We start from the raw sequence: 24,611 nt of genomic DNA on the forward strand, positions 1-24,611 counted from the left end.
TGCCAGTGTTGCCCCATTCTCCTGGTCTCTGCCAGTGTTGCCCCCATTCTCCTGGTCTCTGCCAGTGTTGCCCCCATTCTCCTGGTCTCTGCCAGTGTTGCCCCATTCTCTTGGTCTCTGCCAGTGTTGCCCCCTGTGCTCCAGCTTCTCAGGCCGTTTGAATGAAGCTGACGTGAATTTTTTTTTAAAATATTGGCCATGACTGATATCAGAGAATAAATAATTGTAGCCATAATATGTTATATTTCAGTAATGAGAGAGGTTGAGAGAGATTTAGTACACAAATTTATCTTGAGTTGGATTTAAGCTCATATGAGGTAGTCTTTATTTTGTTCCTCTTTGATTTTTCTTATTTCACCCATACCATGAACAGAGCATTCTAGAAGTCTCCTAATGTAATTCTTGATGTGGAGATGCCGGTGATGGACTGGGGTGGACAAATGTAAGGAGTCGCACAACACCAGGTTATAGTCCAACAGCTTTATTTGACATCACAAGCTTTCGGAGCTTTGCTCCTTCGTCTGGTGAAGTGACAAAGGAGCAAAGCTCCGAAAGCTTGTGATTTCAAATAAAGCTGTTGGACTATAACCTGGTGTTGTGCGACTCCGTACAAATGTAATTCTTGACTCAGATGTTAGTAAGTGTATGTTAGGCATGAGGTTACTCACGCACTTTAATGGCAGTTTGTATCCTTTATAGCGACCTATAAATAAAAGAACTTCAATGAGGCTGAAAATTACGCAAATTGGGTCTTTTAATCTCAGCTTCTCTGCACTTTTTGTACAACTGGTTTGTACCTATTTCCTCGGTGAGGTGTTTGAGCAAAGCATTACCTCTCTCGCGTGATGCAACGATCCCAGAATATTCTTAAAGCAACATGACATGCACCAACTTGTTTTCCTTCCTACCCTGTGCAGAAGGCCTCGCACCATGGTGGCTCCTGTGATGGTACAGCACCAAACACTGGCAGTGAATTGTATTCCCATTCCATAGCTCCAATGCGTTGGAGCATCAATTTCATGTTAAGCAGACTACACAAAATTTGGATTATTTTTGTTCCAGTGCAGTTTACTTTTCTTTCTTAAAACCTATGCAAACCTGGTGGCTCGATGCTGCAGGAGCTCCAGTGACCTGGGGCGCACAGTCAAAGGATGTTTTTCGGCACATGTTCCCCGGTGTCAGCTGTCCCAAGATGACGAGTTGTTGATCAGAGGCCAAGGCCTCCCCATTGGGTGGGAGAGGAGAATTGGAGGCAGCATCATCCCATGTTGCTCTCCTGCGTCCAGTAGGCAGTCACTTGCAAAGCAGACCACTCGCTTTGCCACCTTAGCCAGGGATAGTGTGTGTTGTGGTGGCACGCAGTTTGGGGGCCAGAAGATTGGGGGCCAAAAGATTGGGGGCCAGAAGATTGGGGGCCAGCGGATTAAGGGCCAGCAGATTGAGGGCCAGAAGATTGAGGGCCTGAAGATTGGGGGCCAGCAGATTGGGGGCCAGAAGATTGGGGGCCATAAGATTGGGGGCCAGCAGATTGAGGGCCTGAAGATTGGGGGCCAGCAGATTGGGGACCAGCGGATTGAGGGCCAGAAGATTGGAGGCCAGCAGATTGGGGCCACAATGGCCAGTTATTTCTAATTTGTTTGGTTTCCTTGTGGGCCTGGAGGAGCAGGAACGCTCCCATGGGCCCACAAAGTCTTAGCCCTCCCCTGTCCAGGGCTTCCCTCCGCCCCCCCCCCCCCCCGCCCACGACCTTGATGCCCTTCCGACCCTCCTTCTAAGCACTTGACTGCCGGGGACTGTTCCTTTGGGTCCCTGGCGACAGCTTCCCAAAACCCCGCTCCCGTTTGCCAGCCTGCTAACGCTTCCCACCAGACTGATCCTACCCTTTACTTGGCAGGAGATATTTGCACTCGGAATATTGTTCTCCCGGGAGTTAAAATCACCCGGACCTCGTGTCCTGGAAAGCCCAAACGTTTCCCGTCCGCCTCGGGCCCCACCCCTACCACGGCTTAAGATCTTTCCCAGAAGCTATTGTTTGAAACCAACTAAAAGATGTGTTTGGATAAATAGGACATTACAGGAAAAAAAACAGCAGTACACCAGTGGGTGTGGAAAGAAGCTAAATTGCCTGTCAGTTTTGTGTGGACGAATCATTTAATTCAGTCAGCAAATTACTGCCGGTTGATGTGATCTGTCAGCTTTTATTGAGCACCAATTGCCTCATTATGAGCCAGTGATCCTCCGACTGAGTTTTGTCACTACTGCACCATGTCTGCAGGTCTGATGGGTCTATCCTTAATGATATAGCCTTCTAATCAAAGACTCTTGATTTTTGTTAAGTGCACTGGAATGGCTGGCAGATTTTGGGCAGACGGTTACAGTTTTCTACATCAGCACCATCCCACCCAGGGACATGGGGATGAGATTGTGCGAAAGCTTTTTAGAATGATTACCAAGTGTTTTTACAGCTTGTTACCATACCAGTTATCGTTCATCAGCACTTAACCCCCTTGGGGCTGAAGAATGAGGCCCACTTTGAGACAACAGTCACGTCATTACCCGCGGACAATCAGCAGAACTGGCTTCCTGTCAATGTGTACAATTGGAGTTTAGGGAGCAGAATTGCAGAAAAAAGAACAAAGAATGCAGAAGGAAGTTGTATGGGGAAGAACGTTCAGTATAAAGGACTTTTGGTGAGGAGATTAAAAAGCACCAAACTGATCCTACCCTTTACTTGGTAGGAGATATTTGCACTCGGAATGTTGTTCTCCCTCCTTTGGAGAGCACTATTTGCTGGGAGCTAAGGCTGGGAGGCCGGTGGGGCGGGGCATATTTATCTCATTACCGCCCATTTATGCCTAAAGATGGGGCAGTAGTGGAACAAAACTGTGTAAAAAAACGGACCCGCCAACTTGTTGCTGGCTGTCCACCTATTCCAATTTTTGGGTGGATGTCAACATAGGCGGCCAGAGTTCGAGCCAGTAACAGGCTGGGGCCTCATTAACATGCACAAATCGGCACCGAATGATGCTGTCAGGACCCCAACACCATTTTTGTCTCTACCTGCATTGTCACCAGTAGCTCCTCAACCCTCCCACCAACCATGGGTGGCAAAGATTCCATCCTCCCCAACTCCGTTTTGATCTTGGTATGTTTACACTGATTTCAGTGGAACAAATATCGGGCAGGTTCTACATTGGGTGGAGTCTACAATGGACGGGTTCTATATCGGGTGGGTTCTATATTGGGCAGGTTCTACATCGGGCAGGTTCTACATTGGGTGGAGTCTACAATGGACGGGTTCTATATCGGGCAGGTTCTACATCGGGTGTGTTCTACATCGGGCGGGTTCTACAATGGGCGGGTTCTATAATGGGCGGGTTCTACAATGGGCGGGTTCTATAATGGGCGGGTTCTACAATGGGCGGGTTCTACATCGGGCGGGTTCTACAATGGGCGGGTTCTACATCGGGCGGGTTCTATAATGGGTGGGTTCTATATCGGGCGGGTTCTATATTGGGCAGGTTCTATATCAGGTGGGTTCTACAATGGGCAGGTTCTACATCGGACAGGTTCTACATCGGCCGGGTTCTACAATGGGCGGGTTCTACATCTGGTGGGTTCCACATTGGATGGGTTCTACATTGGGTGGGTTCTACATCTGGTGGGTTCTACATCGGCCGGGTTCTACATCGGCCGGGTTCTACATTGGGCGGGTTCTACATTGGGTGGGTGATCCATTCTGCCCTGTGGCGACGTTGGAAACGACCCCAAAGTGTGGTGAGATTTGCTAAAAATGTTTCTGTGTTTGTTCACTTAACAATTGTAAAATAATCCAGTTTGGTAATTTACAATCGGCCTCATCTCAATCAGCCTTTGGAAGATTGGGAACATGCAAGGTTGCAGTATACGGTGTATTTAACATGGGGCTTTATTGTCACAGTTCTGGGTCACACTATTGTATCACTAGATATTGGGCAGTGAAGGTAAACTCCTGAGCATAAGGGACATGGGTTCTGCCTACAGAAGAGATCAGTGATGTTGAATATCTAAAGTCGACATTAAATTTGTATCAATCATTATATAACTCAATTAATCACAGGTTAATGCCTTGAATTCTTGCCCATGTATCTGTTATTTTTTATACAGCAGAGTTCTGCCTTCTTCCTTCCTCTCGCGTAGGGGTATAATGGTAGCAATGATAGTTACCTCAATCCAACGGCCATTATTTGCATCTCAACCCTGGACAGTGAATATTGACAAGTATTTGACCATGGAGTCCCAGTATATCTGAGCCCATTTCTGTCCTTGCTCAGTATTCATACAGGTCCACATTCCAGCAGGAGTCACTTGATAGCGATGGAAACTCTTGGCTGGTTCTTTTCATTTTTTTCCATCTCCAGCCCAGGCTGCTGAGGCAAATTATTGACCAGCTAACTCAGTAGAGACCAGGAAATGAACCTGGGACCTTCTCCGTCTGTACCTTACTGAGTGGTGCATCTCATTACTGAGACATGGAGGGATAATCCACAGTTGATTGCCAGGAAATACCAGTCAGTGTAAAAAATAAACCTTGTAGCGTTTTAGACTGTCCAACAGTTCACATTCTGAACCTGCAGCTAGTGACAGGGCCTCAATCAAGGCTAAACAGTCTCAATTCTAATGCCTGGTCTTGGTAATTTTAGGCACTTTTTGCAGTCTGGTTACTATGATCTAAGTCCTTTAAACCCATGACCTGACGTTATTTTTCTTCACTATTTAAAGGAAAGTGTGGACCTCGGGGAAATCATGTTCTCTCTCTGTTATCTGCCTACCGCTGGCCGACTGACACTGACAGTCATCAAATGCAGGAATCTCAAAGCCATGGACATCACTGGCTACTCTGGTGAGTGTGTATCATTTTCTAAAAATAAATTTATGCATTTCTCGATCAAAGTGATTTAGAAAAAAAAAATCACCGGTAGTAAAACTTATCAAACCAGGCCTGGAGATGCTCGTTCAGACTATTCTAAATGAGCTGGAATAAAAATTGAAAATGCTGGAAATACACAGCAGGTCAGTCAGCAGATCTGTAAAGAGAAAAGACAAGTTGCGATGTTTCAGGTGTGTAATCCTGAACGGAAGCCGGAAAGGTAAATAGGCATTTTAGTATCTCTGGGTCTTGAAGCCTGATGAAGGTTACACCGCTAAAAATGTCATAACCTCTCTTTTCTCTTTACAGATACTGAATGATCTGCTGTGCATTTCCAGCACTTTTTTTTGTTTTTAATCCAGATTTCCAGGATTTGCAGTTACTCCCTTTTATTTTACTAAATGAGGTGGACTAACTGACTCGCAGTTTTTTTAAAAAGCCACTGTCGCCATTTTAATTATTGAAAGTTAACTTTTTAAATTATTAATGCCAACAATCTTTCTTTGATAAGAGGAGATTGTTCAACTTCCTGACACTAAGCCAGAGGTATAATGGGGCCAGCTGCCAGGAAGAGAGCTAATCATTTATATAATGCCCACATAGACTACTACTGGTAGAGAAGGCTTTCTATGGTTATCAAAGTATAGTAAGATCGTAAACACATTCTTTATAAACATATTTTACAATTTTCCTGCACCAACTGGATGCGGGAATTCTTCCCTCCCAAACATTCCCCATAAAATCTAATGGTGTCATTTTGGTTTGTTTGTTTTTGATTTTTAAACACATGCCTCAAACTTTTGTTTCTAAGACTACCTGGGTTTGAATTAATGAACCTCAGGCCTCAACACCAAATGACTAAGGTCAAGCTTTCCCTGTGTGTGGATGAGTCATGTATATCAAGTGCACACTTAGAAACACCCTCGTCATATTTATTGAACTGACGTACAGTGTGTCATCTGTTGAGTCATTTCTCTCTTGTGAAAGGGATGAAGCCTACAGTTCCTGTCCCAGCTCCTGCTGAGAACGGAAGCTTCCTGAGCCTTTAATCACTGCAGTGGGGCAGTGAGAGTCACAACGCACCCATGTTGGCATCTGTGTCAGGAGTGGAAAGCTTCCCAGCTGTGAGTGCTGCCTCTATCGGGTCAGTCACTGATTGAAGTCAATCTCGGAGTATCCTGCCTGCCAACAGGAGGAATTGTTTAGCTGTCGACACTCCTCTCAATACTGCAACGCATCCCTGTGAGTCTCGCTGTCCTAAACCGGGGTGTGGTGCACCATGCTGACATTTTTTGGGTTAAATCTCTGCAGTGCACCCAGAGGAAAGTGTTCCAGATTGTTCGAGCTGTGAACCAAACATCCTTAAAGAGAGAATGAGCTGCACAACGATGATGGTTTAAATATTCATTAAAACGGATAGGGTCGGGGGAAGGAAACTGAAATAACACAAACTATGAAACGAGCAGTGGATGACAGGACTTTCCCTCCTCAAACATCTCCTCACTCACCAGCTCACTGCCCTGCCGTCTCATTTGTGACCCCTTACCCAACAACCTTGTCCTTTTCAGTTGACTGTTTTACAGTTTTGAGGATTTCTTTTAGCCAGTCCTTTAGCAAAATGCAATTCTTTAGAATTAAATCTCTCTTTAATATGGGTACAAACTGCAGTCTATAATATAATCTTCCGTGCAGAAACAAAGGGGTCGATTTTAACTCCTTGGGTGTGGCCCACTCCAGTGGCCCCTGCTGGGAAGTGCCCCCACCCCCACATGTAAAAGGCCTGCCTGCACTCGCTGTCTTTATTCACACACAAGGAATGGTCTTTTGGGTGGATTTCAGGGTGGTGTGTGAGGTGGGATCGAGGGGGGGGACATGAAAGATTCCAGTGTCTAGTATATACAGTGAGGTTTCATTGTTCCCAGCTCCCAAGTCACATCATCGTATGACTAGATACTGGATGACAAAAGGTAAACTCCTGATCGTGGAGGACATAGAGTCCACTTACAGGAGAGGCCAGTGATGCTGAACCTGAGAGAATATCCAGTGCAAATATAACTGGAATTTGTGTGCAGAATTCTGTTTCCCCTGCCTGGGGAGCAATGTGGAGCTTGCATTATAACGGAATTGCTCTGAGCAGGTATCAGTTTCAAAGCTGTAGTATAATGGCATAGGTGTCAGCTGTGGCTCAGTGGTAGCACTCTCGTCTCTGAATCAGAAGGATGTGGGTTCACATTCCCACTCCAAAGACTTGAACACAAAATCTAGGATGACGCTCCAATGCAGTACTGAGGGAGTGCTGCGATGTCAGATGTGCCACCTTTCGGATGAGATTTTAAACTGAGGAACTGTCTTGCTAATATTTATCCCTCAACCAACATCACTAAAAAACAGATTATCTTGTCATTATCTCATCGATGTTTGTGGGACCTTGTTCTGTGCAAATTGGCTGCCACACGTCCCTTAATTGCAACAGTGGCTACACTTCAAAAGTATTTCATTGGCTGTAAAGTGCTTAGGGACATTTTGAGGTTGTGAAAGGCTCCATATAAATGCAAGTTCTTTCTTATATAAAAGGATATTTTGGTGGTAGTAGAATAGAAAATATTCTATTCTAAAAGGGGCAGAAAATATTGTTAGCATTCTACAAATTAAACCTGAGTGACAGCTATAAGGAAATGTGCTTTGCTGCATTGCAAATTCAGTGCAACCCAAAAAAGATGTTAAAATTGGACAGTGAAGTCAATAAACTGCATTGGATTCTGGTAAAAGGTGAATGGTAGTCCCCTATTGCTCAGATTGGCACTGGCAGAAGATAACTGCAATCAATGCTGCAGGAATTTTTGAGCATCATTCTTCAGCTCTTTGAGGTTATTGAAGAGCCAAGCATTCTGTTAGCTGATGCCAGGCATTAAACAGGTAACTGGTCGTCCGACTCTGGTGAGTGCAGATCTGCGCACGTGTGTAAGCAGAGAGTGCCGTAGGCCTGGCAACAGAAACCCCTACTGCCGGTTATTGTGAAGCTGGTGTCAAATCCACACCAAGATCTGCAGGACAGCCATAAGGCGTATTCCTACGTAATCACCCCATTGATGACAGAATAAAAAGGCCAGTGGGATAGATTACAGCCCGATGTGGGGTTTTGTCCAGATTCAGTGGTCCAAGGATGAAGAGAACTATCCGTTCACCTTCAGGTCCAAAATACAAAATAAAGCAGGAACTCCTTTTCGAAGAGTTTAGTCCCCATGCCAGTAGACGGTGGCAGATTGACATTTCCATTTCTGCATAAGGCAATCAGTACAGGTGGGAATCTTGGCTATTTTCTTCTCACCTCATTCTCTTCTCAGCAAGCAAGTCCACCATATCATAGCCCACCGATTCCATTTAGAACACATATAAACAGCTGTAGTCAATGTTTCAATATAACTTTGTGTAGTTCAGCCTATTTCTTTGTTTTCTTTCATTATATGGCAGAACAAGAAGATCAATGACACAGAGAAGGGAAGGGAATTGAGGTGAAGGAGTCATTGCTGGGCTCTTGTACAGACGTCTAAGTGGGTTGTTTGGAGGCCTCAGCAACAGGCCTTAACTATTAATGATGCGAGGCACAGGGAGTGCCAATAAAGGGAAGGGAGAGTACATAACTTGAAAAACAGGGCTCGTCACCCTCCTCCTGTGCTTCCTCCCAAGAAATCATTAAATGCAAGTGGGATATGAATTTGTTCTCAACAAAGTTCCTAGTGACGCCCAGAGCACTACAGTGCCCTTACATTAATAATCTCACTCAGATCGTTCAAGAGATACCTAGTACAGGAAGTTCAAAAATTCACATTAATAATGTAGGGTGTGCTGTACTGAGGTTGGAGCTGGAGGATATTGGAGGTGAAATTGCTCTCAGCAAAATTTGTTACAAGTTCCTGTCAAATTCCTTTGTGCACTATGTTAATGTATTTGTAAACCTGTTGGGGATAATTTCAATTTTGGGCGATGGCACAAAACAGGCATTACTGCATTAACCGTGCATTATACACACCGCCTGGTTTTCCATTGTATTGACTTCACTGGAAAGGAAAATCGGGCATGGTATATAAGGGCCAGCGAATTCGATATCGCCCATTTTACACCGTAGAATCATAGAATGGTTACAGCACAGGAGGCCATTTGGCCTATTGAGCCCATGCCAGCTCTTTGTAAGAGCAATCCAGTTAGTCCCATTCCCCCGCTCTTTCCTCTTGGTCCTGCAAATTTTTTCCCTACAAGTATTTATCCAAATCCTTTTTGAAAGCCACAATTAAATCTGCTTCCACCACCTTTTCAGGCAGCGCATTCCAGATCTTAACATCTCGCTGCATAAAAAAGTTTTTCCTCATGTCTCCTTTGGTTCTTTTGCCAATGTCCTCTGGTTCTGACCCTTCTGCCAATGGGAACAGTTTCTCTTTATTTACTTTATCTAAACCCGTCATGATTTTGAACAATTCTATCAAATCTCCTCTCAACTTTCTTTGCTCTAAGAAGAACAACCCCAGCTTCTCCAATCTATCCACGTAGCTGAAGTCCCTCATCCCTGGAACCACTCTAGTAAATCTTTTCTGCACCCTCTCTAAGGTCTTCACATCCTTCCTGAAGTGTGTTGCCCAGAATTGGACACAATACTCCAGTCCAATACACCATCGCCCAAAGTTACAATTAGCCCTATTTACCTTGAGTTAATGACTGGGCTAAAATACACCACAAATTCCTACAAATGTGATCACAAATTCATTGCAGATATGGCTGAGGTCATTTCATCCCTATTGTTGGGCAGATATTTTTAAAAACTTGACTCGGCTGATGGATGCCTGACCCGAGAGTGCCCGGTACTGGCACTGGGTGGCAGAAGTGGGTAAAATGTTGCACTCCCTAGCTGCACCTCAATGAGTTCAACGTTCACTCAAACAAATCGAAAACAGTGTTGACATTTCTTTTAAATCAAAAATCTTCAACAATTCCACATGCACTGATAATTTTGCCTAGACTAATTTCAATCATTGTTACAAACCATTAAATTATCTTTCAGTTTTGTCTGGGGAAATTAACCTGATAGAATGAAAAGGGCACACGTGAATAATGACTGTTCAGTGGGTGGGTTGAAGCTAATGAACCAAGAATTATTTGCACTGTCATTAAACAGTGTTTGTTAAAAGAGCTATTAGCCCCAAAATGTGTTGCTACATGATGAGAATCGGAATTACCTTTCTCTGTTCAGATAAACAGTAAAAAAAGCTTACTTATATTTCTCGAATATCACGTTCTCCAGAAATAAAACCTACAAACATTAAAATCATTATTCAATAACTAATAAGTCTTCATGCACAAAATTTATTAATATATTGGTAGGTCGCAACATTCCAATGATTTGCACCTGTATGTGAGGCTAATGTTATGTGACCCCATGTTATTGTGACAGTCCCACTCTAATTATCCTGAACTCTCCCACTCATTGAATTTGGAAGCAGTTGTTAGTCCTTCTCTCCAAACTGATTATCCCTTTTCCACTTGTATTTTCCCATGCTTCGATTCTCCACTGCTGACCTGAATTCTCTTCCACTGCAGCCCCTCCCCTTTGACTGCCTTTCCCATGCCTTCGACCCTTCCTCCACTAACTGAATTACCCTGACCTCATCCCCTCCCCCCTCAGACGCTACATTTTGCAGTCATAGGACCCTCCACCTGGATTTCCCAGGCAGAAGTGCAGTCCACTAAACTCCTTTCCCCCTCTTTCCCCTCTCCCATTCTCACCCCCTCCTCTCTCCTATTCTCTCCCATACCACTCCTGTCCCCTTCTTTCCACACACTCTCCCTGCCCCCTTCCTGCTCTGCCACTCCCTATTCCCCATTCCTGTACTTCCCATCCCTCTTCCCAGTTCCTCCCCTCCCATCTAGCCTCCCCCTCTTTTCTGCCTTGGTCCAATAGATCCCCCCTCCCTCTAAACCTGCTGCACACGAATACTGTCATTTGTCAAGATCGCCTGGGAGTTATTTTAACTTTTATCAAATCAGCTGCCCATTTTACATCTCGCCCGATTTTCTTTTCTACAGTGGGTATGAAGGGAAGAGGAGGAATGCCAGTCATTTCCTCCCTTTTTTGTGACTTTGGTACCCTGCTCCCTCAGGAGCAGGAGCTGGGAATTTACAAGCAACAATTGCTCGATAATTGACCTGAGAAAGTACCTATTTGGATTACTTCCCACAGGGAGTACCTGAGCCATGCAGGGACAGGCCAGATTTCACTGTAGTAGCACAACCTTGCTTCAGGTCCCAGAACGCTTATGAACAATGATGTGTGAGATCAACTTGATTGTGTGTACACACACATGTAATACAATGGCATTAACCCATAATGGTCAGGACCAAAGCTCAGGTTATTGATTTACTGTCCTTAACTGATAATGGGGAGGGGAAGAGAGGAATTTTCGACTTCCACCCACAATGGGTGTGAAGTTAGCGGAGTAGTCATGCCGATGTCGGCAGGCCCGAGCCGTTTTCTGGTTCGAGCCTGATTTGAATGTAGCCGGTGAGATGCGGGTGCCAAACAGAGTGAGTGGAAAATTGGCCGGCTCCTACACTGAGCCAAACAGGTTGGGTTTGGGGGGTGTGGGGGGGAGATAAGCTGATCCTGGTGATAGGCACTTCTGCTCCTCCTGGTCCTATAAGTTTGCGGCCCTTTTGTGGAGAGGCCATCAGCGGTCCCTTTAAGGTCTGCTGGTTAGGCTGCTCACTGCCTGTTACAAATTTGTACTCCAAAAATTGCAATTGGGGGTCCTGCAACGTCATAGGACATCGATTTGCATGTTTAAACAGCCTCCCGCCCAAAATAAGTGGGCTTGCTATTCGCCCATTTGGAGGCCCGCCTGAAAATTGCATCAGGCGGGCCTTGGGCATACCTAATTTTCAACTGCTGAGCCGCCATTTTTCATAGGAACGTAGGAATTGCTAGACGATAGAAGTCCAAGATCCATCTAATTCTCCTTCTACCATCCTGTTAGTCGCAGGATACAGCGATAATGGAGTTATTGACTAATCATAGCAATCAATCTCTATCAAGTAGTGTACAACAGACCCAGACATGGTGAGAAATGGGCAGGCGGCAGTTGAAAATCGCCCCCAATAACATTGGACCCACCCCCTCCGCAGTGGGAGAATTTCCCAGGCAGAGATGCAGCCCACTAAACAGGACCCTCTCCATTCCCCCTCTCTCCTCTCTCCCATTCCCACCCCTCCTCTCTCCAGCTTGATAGTCATTTTGCAACTACAGCATTACACTCAAAATGTACTGTGCCTGAGTTTATTTCAATAAGAAAACTCTTGTTCCAATATCCCTCCAATACCAATAGGATATGTTCTTTTGAAAGCAACACCCTTGTTCAGGCTGCTGATTTTTATTGACCAGAAGTGTTCAGATTAGTGCTGATTTACTGTGTACATTTAGACTGATCAGTGAACTCGTTGCAATCCTGCGTTCACAGGGAGCACCAGTCAGAGAATCAGGACTACAATATTGAATTCCTACCTCCAGCCTGCGTTTCCTGTGAGTCTGGATTCCCGATGGGATGGCAGATTAGCCCCTTATATTTCTAAATAACATTTCCCACTTTATAATGTACACGGTCTGACTGGTGTAACATCGCTCTCTCACTCCAATTCATTATTTATGGGAATCCTCACTCGGAAAGGCACTAATACTGATTACATAAAGCAGTTCTTACCTGCAATCCCTAGAAAGTATAAAATTGTCATTAGCATTCTGTGTTTGTTCTTCTCATGATGCTGTCTGACACTTTTTATCCATCCCTGGGGGAAAAAGTGCAGTAAGCGATCAGTATTTGCTGAGTGGGATTTTATTTTTCTTCTGTAAGCAGAGACTGGATTGAATGATGCATACGTTGATAAAGCAGTGAAAGAAAGAGCTTACATTTATATAATACCTTTCATGACCTGAAGACGTCCCAAAGTGGTTCACAGCCAATGAAGTACTTTTTGGAGTGTAGTCACTGTTGCAATGTAGAGAAATGCAGCAGCCAATTTGCGCACAGCAAGGTCCCAACAAAGAGTAATGAGATGACCAGGTAATCTGCTTCTTAATGACATAAAAATGCTGGAAACACTCAGCATCTGCGGAGAGAGAAACAGAGTTAACATTTCAGGTCGATGGCCTGTGATGTAGGGTATCTATGCTTCCAAAAAGACTTCAGTAAAGTTTTGCCACCATTACGCATTGGGTGTCCTGGGTAAAACATGGAGATGATGAGGAATTGGCTGAGAGGAATCATAGAATCGTAGAAATTTATGGCACAGAAGGAGGCCATTCGGCCCATTGTGTCTGTGCCGGCCGAGAAAGGGCCATCCAGCCTAATCCCACTTTCCAGCTCTTGGTCCATAGCCTTGTAGATTACGGCACCTCAAGTACACATCCAAGTACCCTTTAAATGTGATGAGGGTTTCTGCCTCTACCACCCTTTCAGGCAGTGAGTTCCAGACCCTCACCACCCTCTGGGTGAAAAACATTCTCCTCAACTCCCCTCTAATCCTTCTAGGAAGCAGTGAGTACTAGTTGGAGGATCGTAATGAGTGGTGTACCCTAAAGATCGGTGCTGTGGTCTCTACTGTTTTGCTCCAGAAGTGCAATGAAAGTTAGTCAGATTCATTGATGATGCTAAACCGAGCATGGTGCTGGGGAGTTGGCAGTTGAGTCTGATGAAACAGCCAAGGAAGAACAGAAGGACCTAGACAAAGTTTGCAAGTGGGCAGAACTGTGGCAGATGAAAATCAATACAGATAAGTGCATGATTTAAGTATTAGAAGAGAAGGTGTGGGGCATATTAATAATGGGGTTAAGCTTTCTAGCGGAGATGCTTAAAGAGATCTGGGAGTGATAATAGCATCTGTGAGCCATTGCAAAGCCACAGTTAACAAAGCAAACACATCAGGATGTATGGGACTATACTAGTGGTGGGATCAGTGAAATTTATAAGAATGGGGTCAGTTAAAGGGAATTGTCAGAACAGGAGGAGAAAAATTCATGAAATTTAGAAATGCTCAAAAGATATCTCACTCATGAGCAGCCTTTTCCAAAGCTGAAAGGACTGACAAAATGAAGAGAAAGCAAGCCCCATCTGCAGGCATAAGACTGCAGGTAAATGACAGGGCAGCCCAGCAGCCGAGCCTCTGTCTGATGGCTGCGGTCTGAGCAGTTCTCCCTTTCATGTTCTCTCCTTGCCCAAAGTACGTACTCACAAGGCCTGTGAATAGATGTGCAGAAATAAGGAGGCTTAAGAGAGGAAACTGAGGAGAAGATGAACCTTAACTGATTTTTGGTTTCCTCATCTATTACTCTGTAAAACTGCATCCCATCAAATTAAGTTAATTAGTCCTATTAACACAGCATAATGTGCAGCAAAATTAAGTTTTTAGTTCAAGCATGTAAATAAACAGATGGCTTATACAAATCAATATCTTGGAACCAGCAGCCTGTCTGTTTAATACCAGCACTCAGAGGATGCTGAGTTGATTGATGTTCGATATTTTCAAAATGGCCTGGGTCAGCTTAACTTTTTATGAGGACAGAGAGAGTGATGAGGAGTAAACACCTGTTCTTGTATCAAATTATAAGTCAAGCAAGGGGTTCTGCTGATGTTATAAATTATGATTTCAAGCGGATTATGAAAATCAGTAGAATCCCAAGACCCCCCTCGGATAAGAAGACTCAATTATGAGGAGAGACTGGCGAAATTCGGGCTCCTCAACCTGAAAGATGATCGAAAGGGGACCTCATGGAAATATATAAGATATCAACTTTACCTGCCTTTGATCCTAACTCAGCTACTCCGCCACTGAAACTCGTCTTATTCAACTTACGTCACCCCCAGACTCAACTACTCCAATACTCTCCTTGAAATTCATGGGGTTTATTGTAGAATGTCATTTGTACCAAATCATTTTCCTTACGTATGTTGTGAGGTGAGGCTCCCGGTATGGATCTTCACTCACCAGGAGCACGGATTGATCAATCGGATGTGGAGGTCAGTACATACGATTCACTGAGGTCTTGATTTTCTGGTAATTCATTTCAATGACCAGAAAATTAGGAGCACCATAAATTGGGTGCACTGATCTCTGCACTCTTTATGCAGGTAACACAATTTGCTGCCCAATTACCACAACTTTGGATAAAAAGTCCCAGTTCCTGAAAGGATTAGAATGCTAACAAATGATTTCCCTTAATAATGGAGTATACTTTCCTCCGTTCACTGATGGTAGTCAACAGGCCAGCGAATATAAAGCAGGAAGATGCAAACTGCTGTGAACTATTTACGAACACTAGTGCAGGGAGTAATCACTCTACTCAATTCTTCTCAAATCACAACATTGTCTTTTATCTTCTCAATCCCACTTTTCAGCAGTGCTGCTTCTGGCAGCCCTGACTTTGGTAGTCACACTTTGAGGTAAATAAGGCCCCCCTGCCTCCCACCCCCACTGCAGGTACTGAGGATTACTCAAAGAAGTGGTGTTTGACAGCCTTATTGGGAGCAAAGCCTAGCAGAATTTACCCTAGTATGTCAAAAGATACCATATCATAAAAGGTTTAACAGATTTTACTTTGAGGTTTCTGCTGCCGAAAAGTAGCAAATGACCTAAAATTCAACTGTAGCCACTTTGGTAAACCAACCCACGCAACAGATCGCTTTTGGTGATACTTGGGTTCTTTTCAATAGTGAAATGGAGATGAATGAATCCGAGTCATCCTAGCACTTCACTGGGCTGTGGGAAGGAAGAGCAACATTGCTGCCTCTCACTGGGGCAAGTCTGGCTTGGATTCTTTAGAAGCCATAGATACCACTGGCATGGTGTATAAAGCCTCCGCTTTCTTTTCTAGATCCATATGTTAAGGTGTCTTTGCTGTGTGAAGGACGAAGGTTAAAAAAGAAGAAAACAACAATAAAGAAAAACACACTAAATCCTACGTACAATGAGGCAATTATCTTCGACATTCCTCCAGAGAACATGGACCAGGTCAGCCTGCTGATCTCAGTCATGGACTATGATCGGTGAGTACCAGAGCCCATGTAGTACTGACTGGCTCCACAAGACATGAGATCCCACTTCAAATCCCTCATTTAAGTTTTTATTCTACATTGTGGGACACTGGGGATCAGATGAAGAAATAATTCTTTGAGCAATTTATTATTTTGGCCATTCATTGCATTGAAAGTAAAATTCACCACAAACTATCGGCCAATACTGTGCATTGCGCTCGCAATCATATCCTATATACTGACTGGTTGAGGCATAGACCATTGCATCTCCCGGCTCCACTGCAGTGTCGGAGACTGTTGCTGGCCCGCACTTGGCCCCCTGCCGATCGTCCCTCTCCCTCCCGATGGCCTTTTCTCTCTCCCGATTGCACCCTCCCTCCCTATCGCCTTCCCTGTCTCCTGATTGCCCCCTCTCTCTCGATTGCCCCCTCCCTCCCCGATCGCTTCCCCTCTCTACCCTGATTGCTCCCTTATGCCTTCTGAATTGACAGGAAATGTAAGGGACATCCTATGTGTTCTCCAGTAAGCAGTTAACCTTGATTGAGGTTAATGTTCATAGAATCACAGTTCAGAAGGAGACCATTCAGCCTATCATGCCTATGCTGGCTCTGTAAAAGAGCTATCCAATTAGTCCCATCCCCTGCTCTTTCCCCATAGCCCTGATTTTTTTTTTCCTTTTCAAGTATATATCCAATTCCTTTTTGAATGTAAAGGGAATGTTAGACTTGGGGTATACTAAATCGATATGGCAGCAAGTAAAAGACGCAGGTATTAGTTCACAGGAGATGTAACCTGGTTATAGAAACAGTTAGCAAGCCATTTGCAGCAGTAAAAGTCATTGAAGAAAGCCTGAACTTTAACAATCACATTCCTGAATATCAGCTCTTCCCCTGTTCACTCATAGTCAGGAACTAATAGTGTAGCATGAATGTGCTGAACAATTGTATACAAAATGTCCGCTTGGAATCTTTATCACCAAAGCTTATTAATGTCCTAAGTGGCACAGACCATGAAGTTAGTTTATTGTAAAAAAAATGTATCATGAAAAGCAGTTCATTTGGGTTTTTTTTCCCTTCAAATTTCCCTCCTCCGCTCTTGAGGGCACTGACTCATGTTGGGTGCAGTTACACATGTGTTGGCTCCTCTCTAGTACATCAGGCAAATGCCATTCTTCAGTTGTGATGCCAGATTGTGCATATAAGCAGTTGAGACCGCTCCTCTCCTCAACAAACATCCACAGACTTTCCAGCTCAGTCTACTGGGTAGCGACCAGGAGTAAGAGTATTCCGAGAGGAGTAGGCTAATTCTACACCTTCTTAGTCCAGGGGTACTGACGCTAATGTCTACTCTACTGCTGCTCTGCTTGAGGTCCGCTAACTCACCACAGACCGGTGCTCAAACTATGAGCCTTCCCAGTTTCTAAGAGCCACTTCCACATTGGGCAGCCAATTATACACTGAGCCTTCGGAGGAGGTCTGTCTTTCATTCTTGGCATGGGTAAGGTTTGGTCCATATCTGCTACTGTGGATAGTGGAATGTGCATAAAGGAATACATTTTTAATAAGTGTTTCTTTCCCTTCATGATGGTCAGTGTTGGGCATAATGAGATCATTGGAGTGTGTCGTGTGGGCATCAACGCTGAAGGCCTGGGGAGGGACCACTGGAATGAAATGCTGGCATACCCGCGCAAGCCAATTGCACATTGGCACCCGTTGGTGGAGGTAAGAGGACTTCAGGCTGCTTTGTAGTAAATGTACAAAACATGCATGCCAATGACAGTATACGTTTCAGTGATATTAAATCATTATCCTTTATACATAGTCTTACAGTTGAATACCAACAAGTAATAAATATTGATTCCTGAAATACTATCGTAGAAATGATAAATCTACATGTTATGGTCAAATCTAATGAGTTCTAATGAGTGTTGTGTCCAAAAGGGCTGTTTTTGTGTATGTTCCAAAGAGGTAGTAGAGAATATTCTATGTAAATACGTCAGGGGTCATTTTTACCATCACCACCTGGGCAGGAATCTGCCGGTTGAAAATTTGATAGATTATACAATGGGTGGTTGATCTGCTCAATCAGATTACCACCCAAGTGTTGAAGGTGAAAATTACCCCCCTTGTTTTCCCCAGAAATTCTAACTCTCTATAAAGTCTGAATCCTTCCAAGACTTCAATTCTGCTCTCCTACCTGGGAGGCTCGCCGAATGTCTGTCTCTCACCTCCGGAAAGAGTACAAGAGAAGTTGGTTGGCCGAAGAGCGATCCTTCTCTCACCTAGCCTTCAAACTCTCACTCCATCACAATTTTTCTCTTCTCTCACTTTTAATGATACTACTGTAGACAGCACTGCTCTGAGCTTTCCTCTCCCTTGTATTTCCGAGGCACTGAATACCCTGTCCTACACACTGATCCTCACAATCTTGAAATTGTGACAGTGCATCATCTCTGACTCTCACCCTTTTGTTCTTGAGACCTCAAAACTGTGGAGCTCCTTATCTCCTTCCATCTTCCCAATCCCCTGCTCTCTCCAGCTTTTAAAACCCAAGCGTGGCATCATCCAACCACTACTTGATTTATCTCATGTTCTCTCCTACTTTTTGTTCAACTTTGGTGGTGTCATACTTTACAGGCCTTGGGCCTTTATCTAAGTTCCTCAATAAAAGTTGTTACTGATGTGAATTGTGAAAGATTAAATTTCTTGTTCTGCTCTAAGACATCAACTCATTTGCTATGAAGATGGGGGCTGGGTATGAATAGATATTAAATTCGAACCCCAGCTTGATCCACGTTTGATATTGGTTAGTGACAGCACAGCCCCACTTCCTTGTGGATCTTGTTAACTCCCATTGGATTCACTGGTCTCTGCTTCTGACTGGCGTACAACGCCAGGTGGAAAAGTAAATGAGAGGACGATGCCAGGAATCAGTCTTCCAAAACTGGTGCAGCAACTTAAAAGCACCTAATACTGGTTCAGTATATAGATTGGCTCTGAGTAAATGTGAAGTAACAGGAGAGTTACAAACACCCCAAGTAACACATCAGAATACATGGGGGTAATTTTAACTTAACTGGCTGAACGGGAAATCCACAGGATTAGGTGGAATGCTGGTTTTATACCCCACCTAACATTACTTTCCATTGACTTCAATGGACAATAAAATCAGAAGGGGTATAAAACCAGCTTCCCGATGGGCAGGTTAGGTTAAAATTGCCCCCAATGACTCTAATTAGGTGTCTGCCTCATTCGTTTCCAGTGGATTCACAGAGTCCCGTAACTGACCCAGTTACTGAAGGGTCTAGAACGAGGGAACATAGATGCAAGATTAAACGTAAAAGATTTAGCGTTAGGAGATCAGGAGAAACATTTATAGAATATATGAGCAGGGAGGTTATGCGAGAACTGTATAAAACATTGGTTAGGCCACAGCTTGAGTAGTGCGTACAGTTCTGGTCATCACATTACAGGAAAGATGTCATTGCACTAGAGAGGATAAAGAGGAGATGTATGAGGATGTTGCCAGGGGTGGAGAATTTTAGCTGTGAGAAAAGATGGGATAGGCTGGGGTTGTTTTCTTTGGAACACAGGAGGGTGAGGGGAGATTTAATTGAGGTGGACGAAATTATGACAGGACTAGATAGAGTGGATAGGGAGGACCTATTTCCCTTAGCAGAGGTCTCAGTGATCAGGGGGCATAGATTTAAAGTAATTGGTAAAAGGATTAAACGGGAGCGGAGGAGAAATTTTTTCACCCATAGGATTGTGGGGATCTGGAACTCACTGCCTGAAAGGGTGGTAGAGGCAGAAACCCTCAACTCATTCAAAAAGTACTTGGATGTGCACTTGAAGTGCTGTAACCTACAGGGCTATGGACCAAGTGCTGGAAAGTGGGATTTTTTTTATTCGTTCATGGGATGTGGGCGTCGCTGGTAAGGCCAGCATTTATTGCCCATCCCTAATTGCCCTTGAGAAGGTGGTGGTGGTGAGCCACCTTCTTAAACTGCTGCAGTCCGTGTGATGAAGGTTCTCCCACAGTGCTGTTAGGAAGAGAGTTCCAGGATTTTGACCCAGCGACGAGGAAGGAACGGCGATATATTTCCAAGTCGGGATGGTGTGTGACTTGGAGGGGTGTTGTTCCCATGTGCCTGCTGCCCTTGTCCTTCTAGGTGGTAGAGGTCACAGATTTGGGAGGTGCTGTCGAAGAAGCCTTTGATTAAGCTGGATAGCTCTTTTTCGGCCGGCAAGGATACGATAGGCCAAATGGCCTCCTTCTGTGCCATAACTTTCTATGATTCTATGATTTTGCACAGAGGGTTGTGAGGCTATGGAATGCACTGCCCGAGTTAGTGATTGAAGCAGAGATCATGACAACATTTAAGTGTAGGTTAGATGCGTGGTTGAAGGAAAGGGAAATAAAGGGACATGGGATTAGGATTTCTGCTCGTGTGGAGGATAAACTCCAACACAGACCGGTTGGGTGTGTTGTAATTTCTATGTAATTCGATGTAACCCCAGGGCTTCATTTCCAAAAAGTTTATTGCATTGTTTTACATTTGCGTTTGATTTTCTTCATAATGGGTTTCATTTCCAAACTATATATGGCATGGTTTTATTAATAATGGGCTTTTTCTTGGTAACAGGTAGCCCAAAAATATGAATAATGAATCTACCTTAATTCTGCTAATCTGGGAATAATCAAAAAATACACTTGGTGGGACTAGATTAGAAAAACATACATATATGGATTTCCAACTGAGTAGCTTAATAAAGTAAACAAATCCTTCTAATTAAATACTAAACACACCAGATTTTGAGTTCATTTCTGAGTACAGTGACTATCTACTAGGTTCAGTGATGCTCATTAAGCTTGCCCAACAAAGCCTAAATTACTTCAGAGGAATGTGTGGCTGGTGGATCCGACATGTATAACTCTCTCTTTGATTTGATTCAGTCTCAGTCAAATCCAACCAACCCACTTCTAGGGCTCGATTTTAACTCACCCCTATTGGCGGAAACCAGGCAGGGGTGCAGTTAAAATGGAGTGGGGTGGTCTAACTCACTCATTTCCTGTCCTGACCTGGCCGACTGCAATTTTAAATTTCAGGCGGCGAGGATACCCGCCCCAAACCGACGTGGTCCTATTTAAATATGTAGATCAGGCTCCAATTATGTCATCGGGGCCTAGTCTGCCATTTTAAGTTGAGGGATGAGCGGAGCAGCAGTAGTGTTTCCTCAGGTCAACTGTAACTTTCTTCTGTATTAAAATAAAATAGCAATCCAGCCTCTGAAGGCCCAAACTTCCCCCTCCTCTTCCATGTAACTTTGTTTAATAAAAGATGTTACTTCAATGGGGTTGGATTTACCTCTTCTATACCTTTTACTTTCTTATATACCTTTATATGGCCCCTTCACAGTGCGAGTGGTTCTGTTCTGGTGCTTGGGAGGGAACAGGATGATTGGTGGGGCATGTGTAAACTCTTGACAGTAGGACCCAAATAGGGGGCCAAGATGCTCTTGCTGCTCCTCTTCTGCTTGTTGCTGTGGCACACCGAGGAGGACACAAAAAGAAGAGAGGTAAGTGGAACAATGGCCACTTGCCATTCAAGGTACGACAGGAGGGGTTCAAAATGTTCAGTTGTTGTTTTCATATCTTCACACTCTATCCCCAGTGTGAAGTGGTGGAAGGATTCTCAGGCTGATTAACAGTCTGACAGGCCGTGAAATGAACACTCGTTCCATGGCTGTAACCATCTTTTTACTAGCTGATAGGGTGGTCAGTCCGATATGGCGGGAGGGTTTGACAGGCTCCCACAACCTATACGAAGAGGGGAGGCCACCCACACCCCCAGACGCGAGTATTCTGCTGGATGTCAACCTGGAATTCAGAGCTGGAGCTTCGGTCTCCACTCATCAGAACTGCCTGGAGCGGGGTTCGAACCCTGCACCTTCTGACTCAGGGACATGATTGCTGCCATTAATCCAAAGGCTCGCTCCCAAATTTTTTAGTGCTAACAGATTATACGTGTCCTGCAGTAACTGAAGAGACATGAGATGATGAACTGTACAACCAACCTGCATCTGCCACCGCCCCTCCTATCTCCCTGACTCCCACTCCTTGCCTGCTCAAGAGTTCCAGGGCTTTCCCCTCATGTGGAGTGAGAGATCGGAGGTTGGGGGGCACCATTTTCACTGTTCTTTGACATTGGTTCTGGGCCATTTTCTCCTTAAAGAATAAAATAAATAGTGTGAAGGCCCTCTGTTTGCCATCGTATGTAATGCAAGTCAGGTGTCAGTAAGCATTCCTCAATGAGGGGTGATTATAGGTGTAGGAAATGAGCTGTTACATATCGTGAGGCTTTTACTGCTTCCCTTTGTCTTAGGCAGTGAGTGAAGGCACACTTACAGGGGAAGGAAGAGATTGTGAAGGGTATAGTGGTACCTCCTGCAAATTACTGGTAAGTTTAGGTGGTGTTTAACACTGTGAGGGCGAGCTGGCTAGAAATGAGAAACATGTTTATGACAGTGCCTCCTCGTACCTTAGCTGCCCTGGTGAGGTCATTGAGCTTCTTCTGGCACTGAGTTACCATACGAGGGTTTGTAGAAATGGCGCTGACTGCCAGGACTACCCCCTTCCACTGTGCCTGGACCCTTTCTTTCATTGGCCTACTTCCCTCTGCCCCAAATGTTAGCTCGGAGAGCTTGGGGTCTCTGTACCATGCTGCTCCGCTTAGGGAGGCTATCTTCTTTTTGTTTCACTGTTTGAAGTACTTGGTCCCAGATTTTAAATTGGAGGCCTGCCCTTTAAGCTGCTGCAGCCATTTAAATAGTGCAGCAGTGCCAGATTTCCTGGCCCACCAGAGATGAGCTCCCAATATGTAGTGCCAACAGTGTTGGGAACCCGCTCTAATTACAATGAGCCTGACCCCACAAAGTTCAGCAGGGGCGGAGTACGGTCATGACTATGACTGGAAGTCCTGCCCCAAACACTTCTGGCAGGAACCCTACTGAATTGGAAACTCCCACTTTAATTTGGTGACGGTGCCCTTTTATAAAGGAACACTCCAGAATATGTCCCTGCAATGGCTTTACGCAAATAAACCCTTTATTTTTTAAATGCTAACTTGTAACTTTTTTTTTGTTTTAAAAGAAAGATATCAAGCGGTGGCTGTGAGTGGCAGCCATCTTTGATCTGAGGCGGAAATATAACATTTGGTACTCACCCGGTGGAATATCACATTTCTTTGCTCAGCCTCAGTAACATTGAGAAGCAGGTACCCTGGATTACAGCCAGGCACTGAGTGAGAATTACAAGAGGCCACAGTTTTTCAGTGACTACTTGATTGTGGTGCCTGATGCCAGAGGGTTTCTTGAAATGTAAATATATGATAAATATGCCAAAAAGGAAGCCATAAATTTATTGTTCATTATTGTCATGAAAACTTGATATTTTGACTTTGAACTCTTGACACCACTTTTTGTGTTATCAGACTCCAGCCTTGGATGAGCTGTAAACTTCCTTCAGTTAAACATTGGGAAGACTGAAGAAACTGTCTTCAGCTTCCTCCACAATCACTGATCCCTCACCATTGACCCCATCCACCTCCCTGGTCACTGTCTCAGGCTCATCGAGACTGATTGCAACCTCAGCATCCTGTTCAACCTTGAGCTGAGTTCCTGATCCCATAGCTTCTCCATCACAAAGACCACCTACTTCCACTTCCTTAACATTGCCTGTCTCAGCCCATCTACTTCTGAACCCTCATACATACCTTTGTCACCTCCAGAATCAATTTCTATAATGCGCCCCGTCCCGTACTCCACCCCCCTAGGCTCAAGTTTGTCCTGGACTCTGCTGCCCCTGGCTTATCTTGTACCAAGCCCTGCTTCCCCGTCACCTCATCTTCACTGAGCTACAAGGTCCTTAGTCCTCCAATTTAAAATTCTTGTCCTTGTCCTTAACTCTCCTTTAACCTCACGCTCCCCATCTCATGAACCTCTTCCAGCCCTGCAACCCACCTACCCTGCCCCCCCTCCCCAAAGCCTCTGTTAATCTAATTATGGCCTCTTGTGCATCTCGCTCTCTTTGCCCCACTATTGGTGGTCATGCCTTCACCTGCACTAGGTCTCACTCTCTGGCATTACATCCCTAAATCTTTCCACCTTACTTTCCTCCATTAAAACCCTAGAGAAAGCTTCAGGTCATTCCTCCTAATCTCTCCTTTGGCTCAGCAATCATTTTCCATACACCGTCTGTGAGGTGCCTTGGGATATTTTTCTATGTTAAAGCCATCATATAAAAGCAAGTTGTTGTTCAATAAGAGAGTAACATAAGTTTTTTCCACCTTTTCTTTTCAGTGGCAAGGCCGCACTGCCAGCTTTGACAGCCAGGGATCCTGTCCATCTCCTAAACCTCCATCAACACCGTGAATTCCACTGCAGAGAGACTCTGTGGATCCTTCAGTGTTCTGAACATAATGTAACGTCAGTAGTTCAGTCTCTTTCCTCACAGGAAAAGTACATTATACTCAGCAAAATGGACACAGGTATCATGGAGATAGCTTGTCCTTGCTTGGATAGAAAGCAAATCCAAAAATTGGGTGACTTTCAGAAGTTGTGTGAGAAGGAGAC

The 24,611-nt window shown here is 44.5% G+C and overlaps 1 protein-coding gene across 1 annotated transcript in view; it reads left to right on the forward strand.

Moving 5' to 3' along the window:
* Positions 1 to 24,486, forward strand: part of LOC137344332 (synaptotagmin-6-like) — a 156,150-nt gene extending 131,664 nt beyond the window's left edge. Inside the window, exons 7-10 of the mRNA XM_068007195.1 lie at positions 4,762 to 4,882; positions 15,819 to 15,990; positions 17,570 to 17,699; positions 24,339 to 24,486. Of these exons, the coding sequence (XP_067863296.1) occupies positions 4,762 to 4,882; positions 15,819 to 15,990; positions 17,570 to 17,699; positions 24,339 to 24,410 (495 nt within the window). The 3' untranslated portion in view covers positions 24,411 to 24,486. The remainder of the gene's footprint in view (positions 1 to 4,761; positions 4,883 to 15,818; positions 15,991 to 17,569; positions 17,700 to 24,338) is intronic.
* Positions 24,487 to 24,611: the final 125 nt, after the last annotated feature.

This window comes from Heptranchias perlo, chromosome 27 (genome assembly GCF_035084215.1).
Source record: "Heptranchias perlo isolate sHepPer1 chromosome 27, sHepPer1.hap1, whole genome shotgun sequence".
NCBI lineage: Eukaryota > Metazoa > Chordata > Chondrichthyes > Hexanchiformes > Hexanchidae > Heptranchias > Heptranchias perlo.